The sequence below is a fragment of the Talpa occidentalis genome, unplaced genomic scaffold (genome assembly GCF_014898055.3).
Source record: "Talpa occidentalis isolate TD23 unplaced genomic scaffold, MPIMG_talOcc4v2.1 talOcc4.11, whole genome shotgun sequence".
NCBI classification, from domain to species: domain Eukaryota; kingdom Metazoa; phylum Chordata; class Mammalia; order Eulipotyphla; family Talpidae; genus Talpa; species Talpa occidentalis.
The window spans coordinates 38,994,855-39,021,313 of record NW_023601104.1 but is presented as its reverse complement, the minus strand read 5'-3'; the positions used below and the strand labels follow the sequence as shown (position 1 = coordinate 39,021,313).

At 50.9% G+C, this 26,459-nt stretch overlaps 1 protein-coding gene and 12 non-coding genes across 32 annotated transcripts in view; 10 read left to right on the top strand and 3 right to left on the bottom strand.

Moving 5' to 3' along the window:
* Positions 1-35: 35 nt before the first annotated feature.
* On the bottom strand, positions 36-107 carry TRNAP-UGG (transfer RNA proline (anticodon UGG)). Its single transcript has one exon. It is a non-coding gene; the product is annotated as a tRNA-Pro (tRNA).
* A 671-nt stretch (positions 108-778) lies between these two features.
* TRNAY-GUA (transfer RNA tyrosine (anticodon GUA)) lies at positions 779-867 on the bottom strand. Its single transcript is given in 2 exon segments — positions 779-814; positions 831-867. It is a non-coding gene; the product is annotated as a tRNA-Tyr (tRNA).
* A 1,090-nt stretch (positions 868-1,957) lies between these two features.
* On the bottom strand, positions 1,958-2,030 carry TRNAT-UGU (transfer RNA threonine (anticodon UGU)). The gene has a single exon. It is a non-coding gene; the product is annotated as a tRNA-Thr (tRNA).
* A 3,197-nt stretch (positions 2,031-5,227) lies between these two features.
* TRNAY-GUA (transfer RNA tyrosine (anticodon GUA)) lies at positions 5,228-5,317 on the top strand. The gene is given in 2 exon segments: positions 5,228-5,264; positions 5,282-5,317. It is a non-coding gene; the product is annotated as a tRNA-Tyr (tRNA).
* A 3,097-nt stretch (positions 5,318-8,414) lies between these two features.
* TRNAY-GUA (transfer RNA tyrosine (anticodon GUA)) lies at positions 8,415-8,504 on the top strand. Its single transcript is given in 2 exon segments — positions 8,415-8,451; positions 8,469-8,504. It is a non-coding gene; the product is annotated as a tRNA-Tyr (tRNA).
* A 2,927-nt stretch (positions 8,505-11,431) lies between these two features.
* Positions 11,432-11,521, top strand: TRNAY-GUA (transfer RNA tyrosine (anticodon GUA)). Its single transcript is given in 2 exon segments — positions 11,432-11,468; positions 11,486-11,521. It is a non-coding gene; the product is annotated as a tRNA-Tyr (tRNA).
* Positions 11,522-12,280: 759 nt separating this feature from the next.
* The window catches only part of LOC119238857 (uncharacterized), a 42,719-nt gene continuing 28,540 nt past the window's right edge, over positions 12,281-26,459 (top strand). For 8 of the 20 annotated variants that reach the window (XR_008549477.1, XR_008549476.1, XR_008549470.1 and 5 more), the window contains exons 1-4: positions 13,815-14,451; positions 19,429-19,619; positions 22,452-22,518; positions 24,242-24,432. Coding sequence is in view for 1 of the 20 variants with exons in the window: in XM_054688904.1 (XP_054544879.1) it covers positions 14,240-14,451; positions 19,429-19,619; positions 22,452-22,518; positions 24,242-24,432 (661 nt within the window). In the remaining 19 variants the exon portion in view is untranslated. The other 12 variants (XR_008549487.1, XR_008549482.1, XR_008549480.1 and 9 more) reach the window with 11 other exon arrangements.
* TRNAY-GUA (transfer RNA tyrosine (anticodon GUA)) lies at positions 13,214-13,303 on the top strand. Its single transcript is given in 2 exon segments — positions 13,214-13,250; positions 13,268-13,303. It is a non-coding gene; the product is annotated as a tRNA-Tyr (tRNA).
* Positions 15,005-15,094, top strand: TRNAY-GUA (transfer RNA tyrosine (anticodon GUA)). The gene is given in 2 exon segments: positions 15,005-15,041; positions 15,059-15,094. It is a non-coding gene; the product is annotated as a tRNA-Tyr (tRNA).
* TRNAY-GUA (transfer RNA tyrosine (anticodon GUA)) lies at positions 18,377-18,466 on the top strand. Its single transcript is given in 2 exon segments — positions 18,377-18,413; positions 18,431-18,466. It is a non-coding gene; the product is annotated as a tRNA-Tyr (tRNA).
* TRNAY-GUA (transfer RNA tyrosine (anticodon GUA)) lies at positions 20,173-20,262 on the top strand. Its single transcript is given in 2 exon segments — positions 20,173-20,209; positions 20,227-20,262. It is a non-coding gene; the product is annotated as a tRNA-Tyr (tRNA).
* TRNAY-GUA (transfer RNA tyrosine (anticodon GUA)) lies at positions 23,190-23,279 on the top strand. The gene is given in 2 exon segments: positions 23,190-23,226; positions 23,244-23,279. It is a non-coding gene; the product is annotated as a tRNA-Tyr (tRNA).
* Positions 24,986-25,075, top strand: TRNAY-GUA (transfer RNA tyrosine (anticodon GUA)). Its single transcript is given in 2 exon segments — positions 24,986-25,022; positions 25,040-25,075. It is a non-coding gene; the product is annotated as a tRNA-Tyr (tRNA).

Below are 26,459 nucleotides of genomic sequence, written 5' to 3'. Positions count from 1 at the left end.
CTTCAGTAGTTCCTTAAAAAGAAATTTCAAAAGCAGGGCTCGTCCGGGATTTGAACCCGGGACCTCTCGCACCCAAAGCGAGAATCATACCCCTAGACCAACGAGCCGCGGTGCAGGGAGCTCCTGTTTGTTTTCTCAGATCTTTGCTTTCGCGTCAGCTTTTGGCTTCCCGCCTGCCTCGGAGTTTTATTCCCGATTGTGACCAATACATTTTGCTGGTTCGGTTCTTTCTCCCACGCTCATGAAGTCCCATATATGATTCTGACCCTAGCCTCGCTTATTTTCCCCGATCCGCGTCCTGGACCCCTCGCGACGCCCGCGGGTGCGGGGAGGGGTGACTTCAGCCCTCAGGCCGCGCGCGAGCCCACCTGCCCCCCGGGGCTCGGCGCGCGCTCCGCCCGCAGACAGCGCGCGTCCGGGGCCTTAGCGGAGCTGTTTGCCAGGCTGTAGGGTCCTGAGCCCCAGGACGCTCGCGCGTTGAAGTCTCAGACTTTTGAACCTCAAACATCAATCCAGGGTCAAGTACAAGCCAAAAGATGAGATGTTAGGGAAAGCAACTCAAAACTCTTCCAACAGGCTAGAAAAGTTGGCGCAGAGTGTCCAAGACTAGTCTCCATTTTTCAAGATGTGGTATGTAAAGCGCAAATAATGGCCACAACGCTCAGCTTTGCTTTCAGACACGGGTAAAGTTTGGAGAAAGCAACTCCAGAACACCAAGGAAGTAACTGGGGAACAGTGCTTCCTGGGGGATTTGCGGGACCCCCAAAACAGGAGCCCCTCCTTCGAGCCGGAATCGAACCAGCGACCTAAGGATGACCACGTGAGTAGCTCTACAGTCCTCCGCTCTACCAGCTGAGCTATCGAAGGGAGCGCGGGGAAATGCTGCCAACAATCGTCTATTCAGGATATGGAGAAACAGGCGTGGATGGGAATTTGCTGGCTGCTACCGAGTAGCCACCGCAGGGACACTCAAGACCAGATTGTGAGCAGGTTTTCGCAGTTCTGGAGACAGCCCTTCTAGAACTGATTCCCCTTCTTTGCCGAGGGCCTTCCGAGCAGGGCTGACGGGTGCAGCCTCCGCCGCCGGCTGTTGGCTTCACTGAGCGCGCGGGCGCGGGCCAGGAGCAGGCCCTGGCATGGGCGAGTCTGGAGCAGGCGCGGGCCCGGCCCCCGAGCCCGGGCGCTGAGGCGCTGCGACGCTGCGACGCACAGTTTTGACCGTGTAACCTCGCGCCAGGGGGCGCGGCCGGGCTCGGAGCTCGGGTCTGGGCCTCCGCGCCCAGGCGAGCCGCGTCCCTCACACAAGCGGCGGCTTGTGTGTCCGCAGGCTCAGGGAGGGAGAGGAGGCTGTAGAAAACGCACAGGAAGCCCAAGCGTGTGTGAAAAGTGGCTTCTGGAGAGAATATTTTAAGGTTTTTCAAAGCGGAAGCCACAACTTGGGAACCAAAGGCAGTGACCCAAACACCAAGCGTGGCCCAGTTCCCCCCGCCGAGACGCTGAGGGGAAGCTCGCGGAAACACGGGCCTCGCGGGCCGCCCACGGTCCCGGACGCCCAGCCCGGACGGCCGAGGCCGGCTCCTCCCCTTCGGGAGGAGGACTTGGTTCTCGGCTCCCAGCCTGCCCTGACAAGGTGCTGAGGGCCCCATTCTCTTCTCCCACCGCCCCCGGCCGGCTCGGTTCCGGCCTCTAACGCGGGTCTGGCCGGGGGTCTGCGCGGCCAGGGCGTCGGCGGAGGCCGGAGCCGCCGCACAGGTTCCAGGGGCCCCCGCCACATTCCAGGCAGCAAATGGCACTTGCGCACTAGAACTTGAAACTCAGGGGCCGCTCAGCGGGCGTTTATTCCGAATTTAGACGAGAAGATATAATTAGTGGGACGTCCGCGGTGGTTAATGTTGGCGGAAGGTGTTAGAAGGAAGTGTGGCGGGTGAAGATTGTAAAACAATAAGAAACGCTGTGCAGGCCCCAGCGAGATTTGAACTCGCGACCCCTGGTTTACAAGACCAGTGCTCTAACCCCTGAGCTATAGGGCCTCGCGGGTAAGGGCTTTGCTCCTTCCTCAGAAAAGGACGGTTTTAACGCTGGGCCTGCTTAGTGCACAGTGTCTGACACGTAGTGAGGAAACAACATCCGGAGGTCGTCTCTCCCGTTGGAGACTCAGTCTACTGGCGCTTACCTACCACTATGTTAAGGTTGGGGAAATCTGCCCAGCCCGACACAATCAGTGAAAGCTGAAACCGAAATATCACTAGGTTTTCTCCTCGATTTAGGAGACCCATCGACCTGCAACTGTCTGCTTCAAAATTTTAAGTTCCTCAGACGTAGGGATCTTTCTCACAGCTCCAGGGCCAGCATTTGTAAATTCGCTTTTTAATTCATTCCTTCATTCAACTAATACTAAATTCCAACTCTGTGCCAGGCTCTGCACAGACAACAAGGGCTCCAAATATATGGCCTTTACCGTGAAGTTACTCTCTTGGTCTTGTGGAATAAAACTTTAGTTTCCGTTAAATAAAAGAGAACAATTGGAGAGTAGCACTGACAGTGGATAAGACACATAGTTTTCTAGACACTGTAGGGCAGGAGGTCATACCAAAAAGGCACTGTAGTAAGGTGGATAACGCCAAGGTTCGCAAACATGCTGCCTGAGGGAACCATCACAGAGGCGGGCCTTCGGTGGGGGATGGTGCTTGAGCTGCACCTTGAAGGAGCGTTAAGATTTACACAAGTTTGGGGGCAGGGTGATGCTAGGTAGCAGAAAATTTATGAGCAAAATCTGAGAGAAAGTGACCAAAGCAGAACAATGACAGGGGACTGAGAAGCAGGGAAAACATTAATACAGCGCATGAGGGAGAGCATGCCAAAGCACACACAAAAAAGAGCAGTGATAGTCAGAAAAGGGCCTGGATACATTCCAAGTCCTTTCCTCTGGCCCACTTCATGGACCTTACTCTATTTCACTCTTGGCTTCTTTGTTCTTGGCTGTTTGCTAGACTCCTAACAGTAAATCAAATCAATAGGGCTTTCATTGAAACCAGATGTCAACAGTCTGGAAAATGTATTTCAAAGTCCAGGGCACTGAATACAAAGAATGGGGGAGGGGCAGGAATGGTGCTAAATAGCATCAGAAACTATCTGCCACCTGCAGCTTTATACCTATGATGCTAAAGATCAGCTGTGTAACTTCAGTACAACTACCTCAGCATATATGAAATCATTCATGTCACTACCTTAGGATTCACCCTCCTCCTTTTCCATCTTTTTTTAGGCACCAGGACCTAGGTCACATGAAGTACTTTAGTTGCCGAAAGTTTGGGAAATAATGTTTCTAGTTGTCTAGACACTGTAGGGCAGGAGGTTATACCAAAAAGGCACAGCAGTAAGTGCTGTGTAAACCAGCCTCATTTCTGTACTTAGCACCTTTTGAGTTTTATACTTGTAAATTTGAGTCATAAATTTACTTTCTCAGGATTAAATCTACGGATTTCTTAGGATGAAATCTATATAAATTTAATCTTAGGATTAAATCTGTATTTCTCTTTCCCACTGTTCTCTTCTGAGACCTCTCTCTGTCACTCCTGTCTTGTTTTGAATGACTCCAGACTCTCTTTTAGGGAATTGTATGGTAGTCTGTGTTCAATGTTAAGCATAAGGCAGTGTATGTCTTCTTTCATCACACCCATCACCGTGGACAGAGTCTGGAACCACACTATAGAGATAAACCTCCAAGAGGAAAAAGGAGAGAAAGTTGTGGAGTTAGTCAAATAGGGAGACTTTTAGGCCACAATAAAGGTTACCACTGATTCAACTCACTCTAGATCACAAAAAAGGGCAATTTGCAAGGTATCTATGAAGTTGCAGTCTGTGAGGAACATGCCAGAAAAGATTGATGCCTAACCCCACTTTCATAATCTTGTCTTAATGTTTTCCATATTAGTTTCATGAACTTTATAGGCAATGACTCTCAAGTCTCAATGCTTTGGGACTGGTCACTGAGAGAAGAGGGGAATGAAGGATTCAGGCACAAATGTGGGACCATAATAACAATTCCTATGTCCTTTACTGCCTTTTTGGCTCTCTCTGTACATTAACACAAACTTTACTCTCTGCCTGGAATACTAGGCCATATTCTCTTTCCACTTAGGAGGAAAGCAAATGCATGAAGCTCTGAGAAGCTCTGCTGATGGGTCCAAAGTTTAAGAAGCCAGTAACAACATTTTGGGGCCACCATGATCTTGGGATAGTGTCATATTTACAGTCCAGAAAAATCATGTTTTTCAGTACACACACTTGATATATTCAGAATTTTAGAAAAAAACTTTACGTTCACAGATTTAACAGATACTAATATATAAAACAAATAAAACAGAATATCAGTTTACAATAAGAACAACTGTTAATTTGGACTATATATTTAGATTGACTCATTAGTAAATTCAACAAATCTATAAAGGAAGATATAGTTGATATTTGTTATTCTTTATTTTATTCTATAGACTTGGAATTTTTTGAAATATAGCCTTTTAAAAGGGGACCGTCACTATGAAACAATGACAAAGTCATGAGTTCACTTCCATTCTTCGGCCCTCAATCCTATAAGTTTCCTGTTATGTGTAATAATGTCCCAATATCTGGCCTCCTCCCCGCAATAGAGACACACATGGGCACCTTCCAGGAATTGTTTGGAATCCCTAAGGGAGCAAGGTTGATAGAGTCACAATTTAGAGTAAATCAATTTCATAGTCATGTGCATTTTTAAGAGAAAAATTTAAAAGGAAGTTTAATAAAAACACATATAACTCTTACATAGGTGGGAAAGACCCACTTGCACTTAGTAATTCCCTGATGATGTCCTTTCCTCTGCAAGCCTTCAGGGACACGCATAGTTTCGACATCTTGCTCACCCGCTTTCGGGCCAATGAGAGCTGTTGTTCTCCCCTCAGTTCTTTGTAGAAATGCAAGCGAGCCAGGGAAATGAAACTAGAAGTGGGAGTCAAGGGTCCAGCTTTTTGAAAATCACTTCCAAGCCCATCCAACTTCCATGCGCAGAGGACTTATTCAGCCTGCACGGAAAGGGGCGCTGTGGAGGCGCGTGTAGGACTCTAGAGGCAGGAGAACTGCTCTCTTGCGAGAGGAGCTCCGAACACACCCAGGGAATGCTGGACCTGGAGCCAGAGTCCTGGCTGAGTCATAGCATGAAAAAGTAAGGACCCAGGTTGCCAGCATGCGCCCTTCGATAGCTCAGCTGGTAGAGCGGAGGACTGTAGACTAGACGTGTGTAGGCATCCTTAGGTCGCTGGTTCGATTCCGGCTCGAAGGAGGTGCGTGCTATTTTAACCTGGGCCCGTCATGAAGTGCACTACCTGTGACACAGAACAGCTTCCCCTCTGCATGACCAAATCCTCCTTGTAAGGTAATCTCCTCCTCATCAGGAAAATAGGGTGTCTTTTCAGACAACCCTGAAGCTTCTTGTGTCTTGTTGGTGAGGAAAACACTTGCACCTTCTTCCTGCAGTCCATGTTCAACACAGGCCCTTTAGTGCAAAACCCTGTAACATCCAGCCCACTTTACACTTTTTTTTACAAAAAAAAAGATTTATTTATTTATGCATGCAAGAGCTGGGGTGCAGGCCAGATATGCAGGGTGGGGGGTGAGAGGATTCACCAGAGACAGAGTGGGGAGCAGAACAGGCAGATCCACTGAAATACACTGCTGAGGGGAGCAGGGGGCAAGACAGGGGATATTCCTCCATCTTGCCCTCTCCTGAGAGCTACTTTGCCCACCATGGACAGATCCCTGCCAAAACGGTGGGGGGAGGGGGAGTGGGGTGGGGTGGCAAACATGAACTGCTCAGGACAAGCCCTGGAGTCCGACAACATGGTTCTACAGTCATCATTAGAGTCACAGACACCATCGCATCTTCTTGAAAACTCTTTCCTCTCAATGTTACTCTTCTCTCCTAATGATCTCTGTCTCTTTTATCTGACCCAATGGCAATCATTCTGTTTCTCTCTCCTTTGTTGTTGCAATAGTTTACAAAGATGTAGATTAGAGACAGAATCCCCTCTTTCCTGCCATGCTTTGACTATTTGTGGAACAGATCTGTACCTTTGGTATCTTCTAGTGATTGCCATAACTGTCTGCATCGAGGGAGGATGACAGTAGCAGGACGGAAAGGCAGCGGCCCTCAGTGGGCCTAGGCAGGTGTGATGAGGACTCAGTGGCCTGCTCAGGTTTGCTCTCAGACAGAGGACAAGGCCTGCAACAGTAAACTTCACCTTTCACATGTCTTCATACTTGTTCTGTGCGTGGGTTTTCACTTTCTCTAAAATATCAAGGATTGTTCATACTGTATAGGACAGTGGGAAACCATCTTGCATCAATTCATCTACTGCTTCTGATGCAGAAAGATAGAAAAAGAATTGTGGATAGTTATAAAGTAAGAAAAAGGGAATTTGAACACAAAGGCACAGAAATGGGTTGAAATCAGAGAGAACCCTGAAAATCAGGGGCAGAGATTGAGGCAGGGAAGAAGAGTAGAGGTAGGGGCGGGAGTGGGTGGAAGTGGGAGGTGGGCAGTTATCATGCAGGGGCAACCAGTCACGTCCTACACAGTATACTGTGTAGGTTCTGACCAGTACACTGCGGGTTCTGACCAGCTGGCTAACTTTAGTGCTGGGCTTTTAAGGCAAACTGGACAGGGCCTGAAAATGAAGATGTTAGATACCCAAACAGAGATTTCCCAAGAGAAAATGGGCTGGCTAGGATGGAGCCAGCTTCATCTTGGGCATGAACCCTGGTACAGTGGGTAGAGCTGGGGTGACAGGGAATATGGTCATAAAGAGTCCATGTGTTTCCTTGGGGAGGAAAGTCTGGAGCCTCTTGTACAGTGGAGTGTATCACAGAGAGGAATCTCAGGGGACTCTCATGGGCATGGCTCCTAAAGCTCTGGGGCTTGGCCAACATCTCTGACCTCTGAGACCACAAGCTCTTTTTTATCTGGTTCTGCCTTCAAACTGGACAATGTTTTCCCACACATCTTCCTTTCCCAACAACCTGCTCCCAGTGTCCACCCTTCCCCTTCTGTCTCATCATTCCCTAGGGTCCTACTAAATTAGACAGACTGAGCCAGAGTCTGTGTAGTCTCCACCATTTATATGAGGTTTGTTAATTGAAGTCACACAAGTGACCTTAGGAAGATTCTATAGCTCTGTACACACAGACATATCCCAGTCTTGAATATCACTCTCTGCAGTGAGGGCAGTCAGGCACCAAAGCTAGAACCATAAGCTTTTCTGGATGTGCTCCCTTACTGGGTGGGATGTGGGGTATCCAATCCTTGGGAAGCCAGCTATTGGGCTGTGGAGGTATGGAGAGCCTGGTAGACTCTGGTGACTAGCCTGGAATGGCTGACTCTTCCTGTCTTGGACATCACAGAAGGTGGCAATGGGCCCAAAGGCACTGACCCTCTTCCTCCAACATGCGTAGTGTGTGCCACAGAGTCGGGGGATGCAACACACTCGTTTGAGGCAATATCACAACTGCTTCTCACAGGAGACCACACAGGATGGGAGAGAGTTCTTTTGATGTTGACCACACAGTAGCTGGGATCTGCAAGTTTAGCAAAAGTCATGCAGTCAGGATAGGGCACCTTGGTGTTCTACGATGCTCTCCCTATATTTCCAGGGTCTCTCTAATGCTCACAGCTTAAGTTATTTCAGAGAGCAGCTGCCTCCATAAAAAGAAACGGGTCGGTGGACAGAGCAGAAGAGCCAACACCTGGGAATGGCCATGACAGAATCTATGGGCATCTTTGTCGATTCAGGGCATAGCTCCATGCCCATCCAACAAACTTGACCCCATCACTTCTCAGGAAGTTTCACTACACCTAAGAGAGAGCTCAGACCATGGTGATCCTGGGATGGGTGAGGATGGGTGTGGGAGACAAAGTATGGGAACACTTTAGTGCCCAGCAAACAAGGTTTTCTACGTAGTTACAGAGCCACCAACCCCATGTCCATTGCTGTGGGTTCTCCGGTCCTTTCTCCTCAAGCCTTCGACCCAACACAAGTCCCTCTCCCCTCACCATCTTATCTGCTCCCTGAAACCTGCGACCTTGGTCAACCCAAGCAAACTGTCCCCTCGCTTCCCAAATGTGGAAATGGGCATGAGCAAAAAAGTGAAACAAGGCGTGGGAGTCAGGGCCATTTTTGAAAATCACGCTGCTGGGATTCAGAGTGACTTCCACCAAAGCATGAGTCACGTGCTATGGAGGCACATGGAGGACTCTAGAGACAGGAGCACTGCTCTCTTGCAAGGGGATGGCTGAACACACCCCAGGGAATGCTGGACCTGGAGCCAGAGTCCTGGCTGACTCATAGCATGAAAAGGGAAGGACCCAGGGTGCCAGCATGCGCCCTTCGATAGCTCAGCTGGTAGAGCGGAGGACTGTAGACTAGACGTGTGTAGGCATCCTTAGGTCGCTGGTTCGATTCCGGCTCGAAGGAGGTGCGTGCTATTTTGACCCAGGCCCATCTGAAGTGCACTACCTGTGACACGGAACAGCCTGCCCTCTGCCTGACCAAATCCTCCCCACAAGGCAATCTCCTCCACACCGGGCAATTGGGAACGTCTTTTCGGACAACCCTTTGAAACTACTTGGGTCCCGTCGCGGGGGAACACACCTGCACCTTCTTCCTGCAGTCCACGTTCACCACATGCCCTTTAGTGCAAAACCCTGTAACATCCAGCCCACTATCTACTTTATTTCTCCATCTCTCCCTCTCCTGAGAGCCTGTTCTGCCACTACCCTGCCCACCATGGGCAGATCCCTGCCTAAAAGGGGGCGAACATGAACTGCCCAGGACAAGCCCTGGAGTCCTACAACATGGTCCTACAGTCATCACAAGTGTGGAAGAAGACAACCATCACATCTTCTTGAAACTCTCCCTCTCAATCTTAGACTTGTCTCCTGACTGATCTCTCTCTGTGTTTTGTCTGACCCATTGGCTGTCCCTCTGTCGGTTTCTCTATCCTTTGTCTTGGAATAGTTAAAAACATGCAGATTAGAGACAGAAACCCCTCTTTCCTGCCATGCTTTACTTATTTGTGGAGCAGATCTGTCTCTTTGGTATCTTCAAGTTTTCCATAACTGTGTGCCTGCACTGAGGGAGGCTGACACTCACAGGACAAAAATTGCAGCGGTCCTCGGTGGGCCCAGGCATTCGTGATGAGGACTCAGTGGCCTGCTCAGGTTTGCTAGCAGTGCGAGGACAGGGCCTGGAAACAGTAAACTTCACCTTTCCCATGTTTTCATACCTGTTCTGTGCATGGGTTTTGAATTTCTCTTAAATATCAAGGATTGTTCCTCCACTCTATGACTACGGTACAATTTCTTGCATCCATTCCTCTGCTGCTTATGATGCAGAAAGATAGAAAAAGTAATATCGATGTTTATAAAGAGAGAAAAGGGAGCTTGAACGCAAAAGCACAGATATGCACAGAGCTCAGAGAAAATCCTGAAAGTCAGGGGCAGCGGCCGAAGGCAGGGAACAGAAGAGTAGAAGTAGGGGCGGGGATGGGTGGAAGTGGGAGGTGGGCGGTTATCATGCAGGGGCAGCCAGTCACTTCCTACACAGTACACTGTGGGTTCTGACCAGCTGGCTAACATAGTGCTGGGCTTTTAAGGCAAACTGGACAGGGCCTGAAAAGGAAGGTGTAGCTACCGAAGCAGAGATTTCCCACAAGAAAATGGGCTGGCGAGGAGGAGCCAGCTTTCTCTTGGGCATGAACCCTGGTGCAGTGGGTATAACTGGGTTGACAGGGATTATGGGCATGAAGAAGACAATGTGTTTCCTTGGGAAGGAAAGCCTGCAGCCTTGATGTACCATGGAGTACATCAAGAGAGGACTCTCAAGTGACTGTCATGGGGCATGCCTCCTAAAGCTCAGGGGCTAGCCACCATCTCTGACTCCTGAGACCACAAGCCCTTTTTCATCTGGCTCTGTCTTCAAACTGGACATTGTTTTCCCACACATCTTCCTCTCCCTACAACCAGCTCCCAGCATCTACCCTCCCCCCTCAGTCTTATTATGCCTAGGGTCCTACTCAGTTAGACAGACTGAGCCAGAATCTGTGTAGTCTCCACCATTTCTATGAGATTCGTGTCTTGAAGTCCCAAGGGACCTTCAGGAGGATTCTATGGCTCTGAAGCCACAGACAGATCTCAGTCTTGAATGTCACTCTCTGCAGTAAGGGCAGTCAGGCACCAAAGCTAGAACCATTAACTTTTCTGGATGTGCTCCCTTAATGGTTGGGATGTGGGGGTTTCCAATCCTTGGGAACCCAACTATTATGCTGTGGAGGTATGCAGAGTCTGGTGGACTCTTGTGACGAGCGCATAGATACAATATCTGGAATGGCTGACTTTTCCTGTATTGGCCATCAGGGAAGGTGGCTAGTTGCCCAGAGGCACTGACCCTTTTCTCCAATGAGCATAGTGTGTGCCACACAGTGGGGCATGCACCACACTCATTTGAGGCAGTATCACACCCGCCTCTCACTGGAGGCTCCACTGCAGGGAGAGCGTTCTTGTGGAGATGACCACACAGTAGCTGGGATCTGCAACTTTTGTAAAAGTCATGCAGTCAGGACAGAGCACCCTGGTGTTTTCTGATGCTCTCCTTATATTTCCAGGGTCTCTCCAGTGTGCACAGAGCTTAAGTTAAGTTGAGAGTATCTGCCTACACAAAAAGGATCTCAGGATGGTGGGTAGACAGAAGAGCCAACTGCTCAGATTAGCCATGGCAGTATCTATGGGCATCTTTGTCAATTCAGGGCATCGCTCCCTGCCCGGCCAACGAACTTGACTCCATCACTTCTCAGTAAGTTTCACCGTGCTGAAGCAAGAGCTCAGACCATGGTGGTCCTGGGACAGGTGAGGTTGGGTGTGGGAGACAAAGATGGGAACACTTTAGTGCCCAGCAAACAAGGATTTCTCAGGTAGTTTCAAGTCACCCACCCCATGTTCAATCCTGTGGGTTCCCCGGTCCTTTCTTCCCCAAACCTTCCACACCCAACACAAGTCCCTCTCCCCTCACCATCTTATATGCTCCCTGCTACTGATGACCTTTGCAACCCACACATCTACCCCCTCACCTCCCAAATGGGGAAATGGGCATAGCAGGAAAAGTGAAACAAGACGTGGGAGTCAGGGGCCCCACCTTTTTGAAAATCACACTGTTGGGATTCAGAGTGGCTCCTAAGCCAAAGATGAGTCATGCGCTATGGAGGCACATGGAGGACTCTAGAGACAGGAGCACTGCTCTCTTGCAAGGGGATGGCTGAACACACCCCAGGGAATGCTGGACCTGGAGCCAGAGTTCTGGCTGACTCATAGCATGAAAAGGGAAGGACCCAGGGTGCCAGCATGCGCCCTTCGATAGCTCAGCTGGTAGAGCGGAGGACTGTAGACTAGACGAGTGTAGGCATCCTTAGGTCGCTGGTTCGATTCCGGCTCGAAGGAGGTACGTGCTATTTTGACCCGGGCCCATCTGAAGTGCACTACCTGTGACACGGAACAGCCTGCCCTCTGCCTGACCAAATCCTCCCCACAAGGCAATGTCCTCCACACCGGGCAATTGGGAACGTCTTTGAAACTACTTGGGTCCCGTCGCGGGGGAACACACCTGCACCTTCTTCCTGCATTCGATGTTCACCCACAGGCTCTTTAGTACAAAACCCCATAACATCCAGCCCACTATCCACTTTATTTCTCCATCTCTCCCTCTCCTGAGAGCCTGTTCTGCCACTACCTTGCCCACCATGGGCTGATTCCTGCCTAACAGGGTGGCAAACATGAACTGTCCATGACATGACCTGGAGCCCTTAAACATGGTGCTACAGTCATCACCACAGTGGCGGACAACCCTCAAGATTTGTGCCTTGACTTCCCACAGGTGATCTTCCGGATCATTCTATGCCTCTGGAGCCACGGACATAACCAAACCCTGAATATCACTTTCTACAGTGAGGGCAGTCAGACACCAAGCTAGAACCATAAGTGTTTCTGGATGCGCTCCCTTACTGGGTGGGATGTGATGGTTTTCCACTCTTGGGAACCCAGCTATTTGCTTTGGAGCTATGGAGAGGCTGGTGGAATCTGGTGACCAGCACATAGAATTGGCTCCCTGGAATGGCTGACTTCTCCTGTATCGACATCACAGAAGGAGGCAAGTGGCCCAGAGGAACTGACCCTCTTCTCCAATGAACCTAGTGTGTACCACACAATTGGGAGGTGAAACACACTCATCTGACACAGCATCTCACCTGCCTCTCACTGGAGGCCACATTGGATGGGAGAGAGTTCATCGAGGGGATGTCCACAGAGTAGCTGGGATCTGGAACTTTTGTAAAATTCATGCAGTCAGGACGGGCACCCTGGTCTTCTCTGATGCTCTCCCTGTATTTACAGGGTCTCTCCAATGCACACAGAAGCTTCAGTTACTTCAGAGATCAGCTGCCTCCAGAAAAAAAGATCTTGCATCGATAGACAGAGCAGAAGAGACAACTGGTCAGATTGGCCATGGCAGTATCTACGGCCGTCTTTGTCAGTTGAGGGCATCGCTCCCTGCCCGGCCAAGGAACTTGACAACATCACTTCTCAGTAAGTTTCACTGCGCTGAAGCGAGAGCTCAGGCCATGGTGTCCTGGAACTGCTGAGGGTGGGTGTGGGAGACAAAGATGGGAACATTTTAGTGCGCAGCAGACAAGGATTTCTCAGGCAGTTTCAAGCCACCCATCCCATGTCCGTTCCTGTGGGTTCTCCGGTCCTTTCTTCCCCAAGCCTTCCTGCACCCAACACAAGTCCCTCTCCCCTCACCATCTTATCTGCTCCCTGCAACCTGCGACCTTGGTCTACCCACACACTGCCCCCTCGCCTCCCAATGGGGGAAATGAGCATGAGCAGGAAAAGTGAAACAAGACATGGGGTTCAGGGACCCCACTTTTGTGAAAATGGCGCTGCTGGGATTCAGAGTGACTTCCAAGCCAAAGATGAGTCATGCACTATGGAGGCACATGGAGGACTCTAGAGACAGGAGAACTGCTCTCTTGCAAGGGGATGGCTGAACACACCCCAGGGAATGCTGGACCTGGAGCCAGAGTCCTGGCTGACTCATAGCATGAAAAAGTAAGGACCCAGGTTGCCAGCATGCGCCCTTCGATAGCTCAGCTGGTAGAGCGGAGGACTGTAGACTAGACGTGTGTAGGCATCCTTAGGTCGCTGGTTCGATTCCGGCTCGAAGGAGGTGCGTGCTATTTTGTCCTGGGCCCATCTGAAGAGCACTACCTGTGACACGGAACAGCCTGCCCTCTGCCTGACCAAATCCTCCCCACAAGGCAATCTCCTCCACACCAGGCTATTGGGAAGCCTTTTTGGACCACATTTTGAAACTACTTTTGTCCTGTCTCGAGGGAACACACCTGCTCCTTCTTCCTGCAGTCCGCATTCACCCAGGCCCTTTAGTGCAAAACCCCGTATCATCCAACCCACTGTCCATTTTATTCCTCCATCTCTCCCTCTCCTGAGAGCCTGTTCTGCCACTACCGTGCCCATGGACAGATCCCTGCCTAACAGGGTGGCAAACATGAACTGTCCATGATATGCCCTGGAGCCCTTAAACATGATCCTACAGTCCTCACAACAGTGGCGCACAACCCTCAAGATTTGTGCCTTGACGTCCCACAGGTGACATTCTGGAGGATTCTATGCCTCTGGAGCCACGGACATAACCAAACCCTGAATATCACTTTCTACAGTGAGGGCAGTCAGACACCAAGCTAGAACCATAAGTGTTTCTGGATGTGCTCCCTTACTGGGTGGGAAGTGATGGTTTTCAACCCTTGGGAACCCAGCTATTTGCTTTGGAGGTATGGAGAGGCTGGTGGAATCTGGTGACCAGCACATAGAATGGGCTCCCTGGAATGGCTGACTTCTCCTGTATCAACATCACAGAAGGAGGCAAGTGGCCCAGAGGAACTGACCCTCTTCTCCAATGAACCTAGTGTGTACCATACAATTGGGAGGTACAACACACTCATCTGACACAGCATCTCACCTGCCTCTCACTGGAGGCCACACTGGATGGGAGAGAGTTCATCGAGGGGATGTCCACAGAGTAGCTGGGATCTGGAACTTTTGTAAAAGTCATGCAGTCAGGATGGGGCACCCTGGTGTTCTCTGATGCTCTCCCTGTATTTACAGGGTCTCTCCAATGCACACAGAAGCTTCAGTTACTTCAGAGATCAGCTGCCTCCACAAAAAAGATCTTGCGTCGATAGACAGAGCAGAAGAGACAACTGCTCAGATTGGCCATGGCAGTATCTACGGGCATCTTTGTCAGTTGAGGGCATCGCTCTCTGCCCCGCCAAGGAACTTGACAACATCACTTCTCAGTAAGTTTCAGTGCGCTGAAGCGAGAGCTCAGGCCATGGTGTCCTGGGACTGGTGAGGGTGGGTGTGGGAGACAAAGATGGGAACATTTTAGTGCGCAGCAGACAAGGATTTCTCAGGCCGTTTCAAGCCACCCACCCCATGTCCGTTCCTGTGGGTTCCCCGGTCCTTTCTTCCCCAAGCCTTCCTGCACCCAACACAAGTCCCTCTCCCCTCACCATCTTATCTGCTCCCTGCAACCTGCGACCTTGGTCTACCCACACACCTGCCCCCTCGCCTCCCAATTGAGGAAATGAGCATGAGCAGGAAAAGTGAAACAGGACGTGGGAGTCAGGGCCCCACCTTTGTGAAAATGGCGCTGCTGGGATTCAGAGTGGCTTCCAAGCCAAAGCATGAGTCACGTGCTATGGAGGCACATGGAGGACTCTAGAGACAGGAGCACTGCTCTCTTGCAAGGGGATGGCTGAACACACCCCAGGGAATGCTGGACCTGGAGCCAGAGTTCTGGCTGACTCATAGCATGAAAAGGGAAGGACCCAGGGTGCCAGCATGCGCCCTTCGATAGCTCAGCTGGTAGAGCGGAGGACTGTAGACTAGACGAGTGTAGGCATCCTTAGGTCGCTGTTTCGATTCCGGCTCGAAGGAGGTGCATGCTATTTTGACCCGGGCCCATCTGAAGTGCACTACCTGTGACACGGAACAGCCTGCCCTCTGCCTGACCAAATCCTCCCCACAAGGCAATCTCCTCCACACCGGGCAATTGGGAACGTCTTTTCGGACAACCCTTTGAAACTACTTGGGTCCCGTCGCGGGGGAACACACCTGCACCTGCTTCCTGCAGTCCACGTTCACCACATGCCCTTTAGTACAAAACCCTGTAACATCCAGCCCACTATCTACTTTATTTCTCCATCTCTCCCTCTCCTGAGAGCCTGTTCTGCCACTACCCTGCCCACCATGGGCAGATCCCTGCCTAAAAGGGGGCGAACATGAACTGCCCAGGACAAGCCCTGGAGTCCTACAACATGGTCCTACAGTCATCACAAGTGTGGAAGAAGACAACCATCACATCTTCTTGAAACTCTCCCTCTCAATCTTAGACTTGTCTCCTGACTGATCTCTCTCTCTGTTTTGTCTGACCCATTGGCTGTCCCTCTGTCGGTTTCTCTATCCTTTGTCTTGGAATAGTTTAAAAACATGCAGATTAGAGACAGAAACCCCTCTTTCCTGCCATGCTTTACTTATTTGTGGAGCAGATCTGTCTCTTTGGTATCTTCAAGTTTTCCATAACTGTGTGCCTGCACTGAGGGAGGCTGACACTCACAGGACAAAAATTGCAGCGGTCCTCGGTGGGCCCAGGCAGTCGTGATGAGGACACAGTGGCCTGCTCAGGTTTGCTAGCAGTGCGAGGACAGGGCCTGGAAACAGTAAACTTCACCTTTCCCATGTTTTCATACCTGTTCTGTGCATGGGTTTTGACTTTCTCTTAAATGTCAAGGATTGTTCCTCCACTCTGTGACTACGGTACAATTTCTTGCATCCATTCCTCTGCTGCTTATGATGCAGAAAGTTAGAAAAAGTAATATCGATGTTTATAAAGAGAGAAAAGGGAGCTTGAACACAAAAGCACAGATACGGACAGAGCTCAGAGAAAATCCTGAAAGTCAGGGGCAGCGGCGGAAGGCAGGGAACAGAAGAGTAGAAGTTGGGGCGGGGATGGGTGGAAGTGGGAGGTGGGCGGTTATCATGCAGGGGCAGCCAGTCACTTCCTACACAGTACACTGTGGGTTCTGACCAGCTGGCTAACATAGTGCTGGGCTTTTAAGGCAAACTGGACAGGGCCTGAAAAGGAGGTGTAGCTACCGAAGCAGAGATTTCCCACAAGAAAATGGGCTGGCGAGGAGGAGCCAGCTTTCTCTTGGGCATGAACCCTGGTACAGTGGGTATAACTGGGTTGACAGGGATTATGGGCATGAAGAAGACAATGTGTTTCCTTGGGAAGGAAAGCCTGCAGCCTTGATGTACCATGGAGTACATCACAGAGAGGACTCTCAAGTGACTGTCATGGGGCATGCCTCCTAAAGCTCAGGGGCTAGCCACCATCTCTGACTCCTGAGACCACAAGCCCTTTTTCATCTGGCTCTGTCTTCAAACTGGACATTGTTTTCCCACACATCTTCCTCTCCCTACAACCAGCTCCCAGCATCTACCCTCCCACCTCAGTCTTATTATGCCTAGGGTCCTACTCAGTTAGACAGACTGAGCCAGAATCTGTGTAGTCTCCACCATTTCTATGAGATTCGTGTCTTGAAGTCCCAAGGGACCTTCAGGAGGATTCTATGGCTCTGAAGCCACAGACAGATCTCAGTCTTGAATGTCACTCTCTGCAGTAAGGGCAGTCAGGCACCAAAGCTAGAACCATTAACTTTTCTGGATGTGCTCCCTTAATGGTTGGGATGTGGGGGTTTCCAATCCTTGGGAACCCAACTATTATGCTTTGGAGGTATGCAGAGTCTGGTGGACTCTTGTGACGAGCGCATAGATGCAATATCTGGAATGGCTGACTTTTCCTGTATTGGCCATCAGGGAAGGTGGCTAGTTGCCCAGAGGCACTGACCCTCTTCTCCAGTGACCATAGTGTGTCCCACACAGTAGGGGGATGCAACACACTCATTTGAGGCAGTATCACACCTGCCTCTCACTGGAGGCTCCACTGGAGGGAGAGAGTTCTTGTGGAGGTGACCACACAGTAGCTGGGATCTGCAACTTTTGTAAAAGTCATGCAGTCAGGACAGAGCACCCTGGTGTTCTCTGATGCTCTCCTTATATTTCCAGGGTCTCTCCAGTGTGCACAGAGCTTAAGTTAAGTTGAGAGTATCTGGGCCTGCCCCGTGGCGCAGCGGTTGAGCGCTGGGTTGCGAAGCTGCCCGCGGCCTCAGCGGCGCCGGTTCAATCCCCGGCTGCTCCCCGGCCACCAGAGGAGGGTCCCACATGGCGCGCAGACCTCTCCTGCCGTCCGCTGCTCCTCTCAGCAGTGTACCTCGGTCCTTCTGCCTGCTCTGCTCCTCGCTCTGGCTCTGGTGAATTCTCTCACCCTCCTGCGCTTCTGACTGTACCCAGTGCATGTATAAACAAAACAAACAAACAAACAAATAAATAAATAAAAACATGCCTCTATAAAAAAAAAATGTTTAAAAAAAAAAATAATAATAATAAAATAAGTTGAGAGTATCTGCCTACACAAAAAGGATCTCAGGTTGGTGGGTAGACAGAAGAGCCAACTGCTCAGATTAGCCATGGCAGTATCTATGGGCATCTTTGTCAATTCAGGGCATCGCTCCCTGCCCGGCCAAAGAATTTGACAACAGCACTTCTCAGTAAGTTTCACTGTGCTGCAGCAAGAGCTCAGACCATAGTGGTCCTGGGACAGGTGAGGTTGGGTGTGGGAGACAAAGATGGGAACACTTTAGTGCCCAGCAAACAAGGATTTCTCAGGTAGTTTCAAGTCACCCACCCCATGTTCAATCCTGTGGGTTCCCCGGTCCTTTCTTCCCCAAACCTTCCACACCCAACACAAGTCCCTCTCCCCTCACCATCTTATATGCTCCCTGCTACTGATGACCTTTGCAATCCACACATCTACCCCCTCACCTCCCAAATGGGGAAATGGGCATAGCAGGAAAAGTGAAACAAGACGTGGGAGTCAGGGGCCCCACCTTTTTGAAAATCACGCTGTTGGGATTCAGAATGGCTCCTAAGCCAAAGATGAGTCATGCGCTAGGGAGGCACATGGAGGACTCTAGAGACAGGAGCACTGCTCTCCTGCAAGGAATCGCTGAACACACCCCAGGGAATGCTGGACCTGGAGCCAGAGTCCTGGCTGACTCATAGCATGAAAAGGGAAGGACCCAGGTTGTCAGCATGTGCCCTTCGATAGCTCAGCTGGTAGAGCGGAGGACTGTAGACTAGACGTGTGTAGGCATCCTTAGGTCGCTGGTTCGATTCCGGCTCGAAGGAGGTGCGTGCTATTTTGACCTCGGCCCATCTGAAGTGCACTACCTGTGACACGGAACAGCCTGCCCTCTGCCTGACCAAATCCTCCCCACAAGGCAATCTCCTCCACACCGGGCAATTGGGAAGTATTTTCAGACAACCCTTTGAAACTACTTGGGTCCCGTCGCGGGGGAACACACCTGCACCTTCTTCCTGCATTCGATGTTCACCCACAGGCCCTTTAGTTCTTAACCCCGAAACATCCAGCCCACTATCCACTTTATTTCTCCATCTCTCCCTCTCCTGAGAGCCTGTTCTGCCACTACCTTGCCCGTCATGGGCAGATCCCTGCCTAACAGGGTGGCAAACATGAACTGTCCATGATATGCCCTGGAGCCCTCAAACATGGTCCTACAGTCCTCACAACAGTGGCGGACAACCCTCAAGATTTGTGCCTTGACGTCCCACAGGTGACCTTCTGGAGGATTCTATGCCTCTGGAGCCACGGACATAACCAAACCCTGAATGTCACTTTCTACAGTGAGGGCAGTCAGACACCAAGCTAGAACCATAAGTGTTTCTGGACGTGCTCCCTTACTGGGTGGGATGTGATGGTTTTCAACCCTTGGGAACCCTGCTATTTGCTTTGGAGGTATGGAGAGGCTGGTGGAATCTGGTGACCAGCACATAGAATGGGCTCCCTGGAATGGCTGACTTCTCCTGTATCGACATCACAGAAGGAGGCAAGTGGCCCCGAGGAACTGACCCTCTTCTCCAATGAACCTAGTGTGTACCACACAATTGGGAGGTGCAACACACTCATCTGACACAGCATCTCACATGCCTCTCACTGGAGGCCACACTGGATGGGAGAGAGTTCTTCGAGGGGATGTCCACAGAGTAGCTGGGATCTGGAACTTTTGTAAAAGTCATGCAGTAAGGACGGGGCACCGTGGTGTTCTCTGATGCTCTCCCTGTATTTACAGGGTCTCTCCAATGCACACAGAAGCTTCAGTTACTTCAGAGATCAGCTGCCTCCACAAAAAAGATCTTGCGTCGATAGACAGAGCAGAAGAGACAACAGCTCAGATTGGCCATGGCAGTATCTATGGGCATCTTTGTCAGTTGAGGGCATCGCTCCCTGCCCGGCCAAGGAACTTGACAACATCACTTCTCAGTAAGTTTCACTGCGCTGAAGCAAGAGCTCAGGCCACGGTGTCCTGGAACTGCTGAGGGTGGGTGTGGGAGACAAAGATGGGAACATTTTAGTGCGCAGCAGACAAGGGTTTCTCAGGCAGTTTCAAGCCACCCATCCCATGTCCGTTCCTGTGGGTTCTCCGGTCCTTTCTTCCCCAAGCCTTCCTGCACCCAACACAAGTCCCTCTCCCCTCACCATCTTATCTGCTCCCTGCAACCTGCGACCTTGGTCTACCCACACACCTGCCCCCTCACCTCCCAATTGTGGAAATGAGCATGAGCAGGAAAAGTGAAACAGGACGTGGGAGTCAGGGCCCCACCTTTTCGAAAATGGCGCTGCTGGGATTCAGAGTGGCTTCCAAGCCAAAGCATGAGTCACGTGCTATGGAGGCACATGGAGGACTCTAGAGACAGGAGCACTGCTCTCTTGCAAGGGGATGGCTGAACACACCCCAGGGAATGCTGGACCTGGAGCCAGAGTCCTGGCTGACTCATAGCATGAAAAGGGAAGGACCCAGGTTGCCAGCATGTGCCCTTCGATAGCTCAGCTGGTAGAGCGGAGGACTGTAGACTAGACGTGTGTAGGCATCCTTAGGTCGCTGGTTCGATTCCGGCTCGAAGGAGGTGCGTGCTATTTTGACCCAGGCCCATCTGAAGTGCACTACCTGTGACACGGAACAGCCTGCCCTCTGCCTGACCAAATCCTCCCCACAAGGCAATCTCCTCCACACCGGGCAATTGGGAACGTCTTTTCGGACAACCCTTTGAACCCACTTGGGTCCCGTCGCGGGGGAACACACCTGCACCTTCTTCCTGCAGTCCACGTTCACCACATGCCCTTTAGTACAAAACCCTGTAACATCCAGCCCACTATCTACTTTATTTCTCCATCTCTCCCTCTCCTGAGAGCCTGTTCTGCCACTACCCTGCCACCATGGGCAGATCCCTGCCTAAAAGGGGGCGAACATGAACTGCCCAGGACAAGCCCTGGAGTCCTACAACATGGTCCTACAGTCATCACAAGTGTGGAAGAAGACAACCATCACATCTTCTTGAAAACTCTCCCTCTCAATCTTAGACTTGTCTCCTGACTGATCTCTCTCTGTGTTTTGTCTGACCCATTGGCTGTCCCTCTGTCGGTTTCTCTATCCTTTGTCTTGGAATAGTTTAAAAACATGCAGATTAGAGACAGAAACCCCTCTTTCCTGCCATGCTTTACTTATTTGTGGAGCAGATCTGTCTCTTTGGTATCTTCAAGTTTTCCATAACTGTGTGCCTGCACTGAGGGAGGCTGACACTCACAGGACAAAAATTGCAGCGGTCCTCGGTGGGCCCAGGCATTCGTGATGAGGACTCAGTGGCCTGCTCAGGTTTGCTAGCAGTGCGAGGACAGGGCCTGGAAACAGTAAACTTCACCTTTCCCATGTTTTCATACCTGTTCTGTGCATGGGTTTTGAATTTCTCTTAAATATCAAGGATTGTTCCTCCACTCTATGACTACGGTACAATTTCTTGCATCCATTCCTCTGCTGCTTATGATGCAGAAAAATAGAAAAAGTAATATCGATGTTTATAAAGAGAGAAAAGGGAGCTTGAACGCAAAAGCACAGATATGCACAGAGCTCAGAGAAAATCCTGAAAGTCAGGGGCAGCGGCCGAAGGCAGGGAACAGAAGAGTAGAAGTAGGGGCGGGGATGGGTGGAAGTGGGAGGTGGGCGGTTATCATGCAGGGGCAGCCAGTCACTTCCTACACAGTACACTGTGGGTTCTGACCAGCTGGCTAACATAGTGCTGGGCTTTTAAGGCAAACTGGACAGGGCCTGAAAAGGAAGGTGTAGCTACCGAAGCAGAGATTTCCCACAAGAAAATGGGCTGGCGAGGAGGAGCCAGCTTTCTCTTGGGCATGAACCCTGGTGCAGTGGGTATAACTGGGTTGACAGGGATTATGGGCATGAAGAAGACAATGTGTTTCCTTGGGAAGGAAAGCCTGCAGCCTTGATGTACCATGGAGTACATCAAGAGAGGACTCTCAAGTGACTGTCATGGGGCATGCCTCCTAAAGCTCAGGGGCTAGCCACCATCTCTGACTCCTGAGACCACAAGCCCTTTTTCATCTGGCTCTGTCTTCAAACTGGACATTGTTTTCCCACACATCTTCCTCTCCCTACAACCAGCTCCCAGCATCTACCCTCCCCCCTCAGTCTTATTATGCCTAGGGTCCTACTCAGTTAGACAGACTGAGCCAGAATCTGTGTAGTCTCCACCATTTCTATGAGATTCGTGTCTTGAAGTCCCAAGGGACCTTCAGGAGGATTCTATGGCTCTGAAGCCACAGACAGCTCTCAGTCTTGAATGTCACTCTCTGCAGTAAGGGCAGTCAGGCACCAAAGCTAGAACCATTAACTTTTCTGGATGTGCTCCCTTAATGGTTGGGATGTGGGGGTTTCCAATCCTTGGGAACCCAACTATTATGCTGTGGAGGTATGCAGAGTCTGGTGGACTCTTGTGACGAGCGCATAGATGCAATATCTGGAATGGCTGACTTTTCCTGTATTGGCCATCAGGGAAGGTGGCTAGTTGTCCAGAGGCACTGACCCTTTTCTCCAATGAGCATAGTGTGTGCCACACAGTGGGGCATGCACCACACTCATTTGAGGCAGTATCACACCTGCCTCTCACTGGAGGCTCCACTGCAGGGAGAGCGTTCTTGTGGAGGTGACCACACAGTAGCTGGGATCTGCAACTTTTGTAAAAGTCATGCAGTCAGGACAGAGCACCCTGGTGTTCTCTGATGCTCTCCTTATATTTCCAGGGTCTCTCCAGTGTGCACAGAGCTTAAGTTACGTTGAGAGTATCTGCCTACACAAAAAGGATCTCAGGTTGGTGGGTAGACACAAGAGCCAACTGCTCAGATTAGCCATGGCAGTATCTATGGGCATCTTTGTCAAATCAGGGCATCGCTCCCTGCTCGGCCAACGAACTTGACTCCATCACTTCTCAGTAAGTTTCACCGTGCTGAAGCAAGAGCTCAGACCATGGTGGTCCTGGGACAGGTGAGGTTGGGTGTGGGAGACAAAGATGGGAACACTTTAGTGCCCAGCAAACAAGGATTTCTCAGGTAGTTTCAAGTCACCCACCCCATGTTCAATCCTGTGGGTTCCCCGGTCCTTTCTTCCCCAAACCTTCCACACCCAACACAAGTCCCTCTCCCCTCACCATCTTATATGCTCCCTGCTACTGATGACCTTTGCAAACCACACATCTACCCCCTCACCTCCCAAATGGGGAAATGGGCATAGCAGGAAAAGTGAAACAAGACGTGGCAGTCAGGGGCCCCACCTTTTTGAAAATCACGCTGTTGGGATTCAGAGTGGCTCCTAAGCCAAAGATGAGTCACGTGCTATGGAGGCACATGGAGGACTCTAGAGACAGGAGCACTACTCTCCTGCAAGGAATCGCTGAACACACCCCAGGGAATGCTGGACCTGGAGCCAGAGTCCTGGCTGACTCATAGCATGAAAAAGTAAGGGCCCAGGTTGCCAGCATGCGCCCTTCGATAGCTCAGCTGGTAGAGCGTAGGACTGTAGACTAGACGTGTGTAGGCATCCTTAGGTCGCTGGTTCGATTCCGGCTCGAAGGAGGTGTGTGCTATTTTGACCCGGGCCCATCAGAAGTGCACTACCTGTGACACGGAACAGCCTCCCCTCTGCCTGACCAAATCCTCCTGACAAGGCGATCTCCTCCACACCAGGAAATTGGGAAGTCTTTTCGGACAACCCTTTGAAACTACTTGTGTCCTGTCGCAGGGGAACACACCTGCACCTTCTTCCTGCATTTGATGTTCCCCCTCAGGCCCTTTAGTACAAAACCCCATAACATCCAGCCCACTATCCACTTTATTTCTCCATCTCTCCCTCTCCTGAGAGCCTGTTCTGCCACTACCTTGCCCACCATGGGCTGATCCCTGCCTAACAGGGTGGCAAACATGAACTGTCCATGACATGACCTGGAGCCCTTAAACATGGTGCTACAGTCATCACCACAGTGGCGGACAACCCTCGAGATTTGTGCCTTGACTTCCCACAGTTGACCTTCCGGAGCATTCTATGCCTCTGGAGCCACGGACATAACCAAACCCTGAATGTCACTTTCTACACTGAGGGCAGTCAGACACCAAGTTAGAACCATAAGTGTTTCTGGATGCGCTCCCTTACTGGGTGGGATGTGATGGTTTTCAACTCTTGGGAACCCAGCTATTTGCTTTGGAGGTATGGAGAGGCTGGTGGAATCTGGTGACCAGCACATAGAATTGGCTCCCTGGAATGGCTGACTTCTCCTGTATCGACATCACAGAAGGAGGCAAGTGGCCCGGAGGAACTGACCCTCTTCTCCAATGAACCTAGTGTGTACCACACAATTGGGAGGTGAAACACACTCATCTGACACAGCATCTCACCTGCCTCTCACTGGAGGCCACACTGGATGGGAGAGAGTTCATCGAGGGGATGTCCACAGAGTAGCTGGGATCTGGAACTTTTGTAAAAGTCACGCAGTCAGGACGGGGCACCCTGGTGTTCTCTGATGCTCTCCCTGTATTTACAGGGTCTCTCCAATGCACACAGAAGCTTCAGTTACTTCAGAGATCAGCTGCCCCCACAAAAAAGATCTTGCGTCGATAGACAGAGCAGAAGAGACAACTGCTCAGATTGGCCATGGCAGTATCTACGGGCATCTTTGTCAGTTGAGGGCATCGCTCCCTGCCCGGCCAAGGAACTTGACAACATCACTTCTCAGTAAGTTTCACTTCGCTGAAGCGAGAGCTCAGGCCATGGTGCCCTGGGACCGGTGAGGTTAGGTGTGGGAGAAAAAAATGGGAACACTTTAGTTCGCAGCAAACAAGGTTTTCTCAGGTAGTTTCAGAGCCACCCATCCCATGTCCGTTCCTGTGGGTTCTCCGGTCCTTTCTTCCCCAAGCCTTCCTGCACCCAACACAAGTCCCTCTCCCCTCACCATCTTATCTGCTCCCTGCAACCTGCGACCTTGGTCTACCCACACACTGCCCCCTCGCCTCCCAATTGGGGAAATGAGAATGAGGAGAAAAAGTGAAACAAGACATGGGGTTCAGGGGCCCCACTTTTGTGAAAATGGCGCTGCTGGGATTCAGAGTGACTTCCAAGCCAAAGATGAGTCATGCACTATGGAGGCACATGGAGGACTCTAGAGACAGGAGAACTGCTGTCTTGCAAGGGAATGGCTGAACACACCCCAGGGAATGCTGGACCTGGAGCCAGAGTCCTGGCTGAGTCATAGCATGAAAAAGTAAGGACCCAGTTTGCCAGCATGCGCCCTTCGATAGCTCAGCTGGTAGAGCGGAGGACTGTAGACTAGACGTGTGTAGGCATCCTTAGGTCGCTGGTTCGATTCCGGCTCGAAGGAGGTGCGTGCTATTTTGTCCTGTGCCCATCTGAAGAGCACTACCTGTGACACGGAACAGCCTGCCCTCTGCCTGACCAAATCCTCCCCACAAGGCAATCTCCTCCACACCAGGCTATTGGGAAGCCTTTTTGGACCACATTTTGAAACTACTTTTGTCCTGTCTCGAGGGAACACACCTGCTCCTTCTTCCTGCAGTCCGCATTCACCCAGGCCCTTTAGTGCAAAACCCCGTATCATCCAACCCACTGTCCATTTTATTCCTCCATCTCTCCCTCTCCTGAGAGCCTGTTCTGCCACTACCGTGCCCATGGACAGATCCCTGCCTAACAGGGTGGCAAACATGAACTGTCCATGATATGCCCTGGAGCCCTTAAACATGATCCTACAGTCCTCACAACAGTGGCGCACAACCCTCAAGATTTGTGCCTTGACGTCCCACAGGTGACCTTCCGGAGCATTCTATGCCTCTGGAGCCACGGACATAACCAAACCCTGAATATCACTTTCTACAGTGAGGGCAGTCAGACACCAAGCTAGAACCATAAGTGTTTCTGGACGAGCTCCCTTACTGGGTGGGATGTGATGGTTTTCAACCCTTGGGAACCCAGCTATTTGCTTTGGAGGTATGGAGAGGCTGGTGGAATCTGGTGACCAGCACATAGAATGGGCTCCCTGGAATGGCTGACTTCTCCTGTATCGACATCACAGAAGGAGGCAAGTGGCCCAGAGGAACTGACCCTCTTCTCCAATGAACCTAGTGTGTACCACACAATTGGGAGGTGAAACACACTCATCTGACACAGCATCTCACCTGCCTCTCACTGGAGGCCACACTGGATGGGAGAGAGTTCATCGAGGGGATGTCCACAGAGTAGCTGGGATCTGGAACTTTTGTAAAAGTCATGCAGTCAGGATGGGGCACCCTGGTGTTCTCTGATGCTCTCCCTGTATTTACAGGGTCTCTCCAATGCACACAGAAGCTTCAGTTACTTCAGAGATCAGCTGCCTCCACAAAAAAGATCTTGCGTCGATAGACAGAGCAGAAGAGACAACTGCTCAGATTGGCCATGGCAGTATCTACGGGCATCTTTGTCAGTTGAGGGCATCGCTCCCTGCCCGGCCAAGGAACTTGACAACATCACTTCTCAGTAAGTTTCAGTGCGCTGAAGCGAGAGCTCAGGCCATGGTGTCCTGGAACTGCTGAGGGTGGGTGTGGGAGACAAAGATGGGAACATTTTAGTGCGCAGCAGACAAGGATTTCTCAGGCAATTTCAAGCCACCCATCCCATGTCCGTTCCTGTGGGTTCTCCGGTCCTTTCTTCCCCAAGCCTTCCTGCACCCAACACAAGTCCCTCTCCCCTCACCATCTTATCTGCTCCCTGCA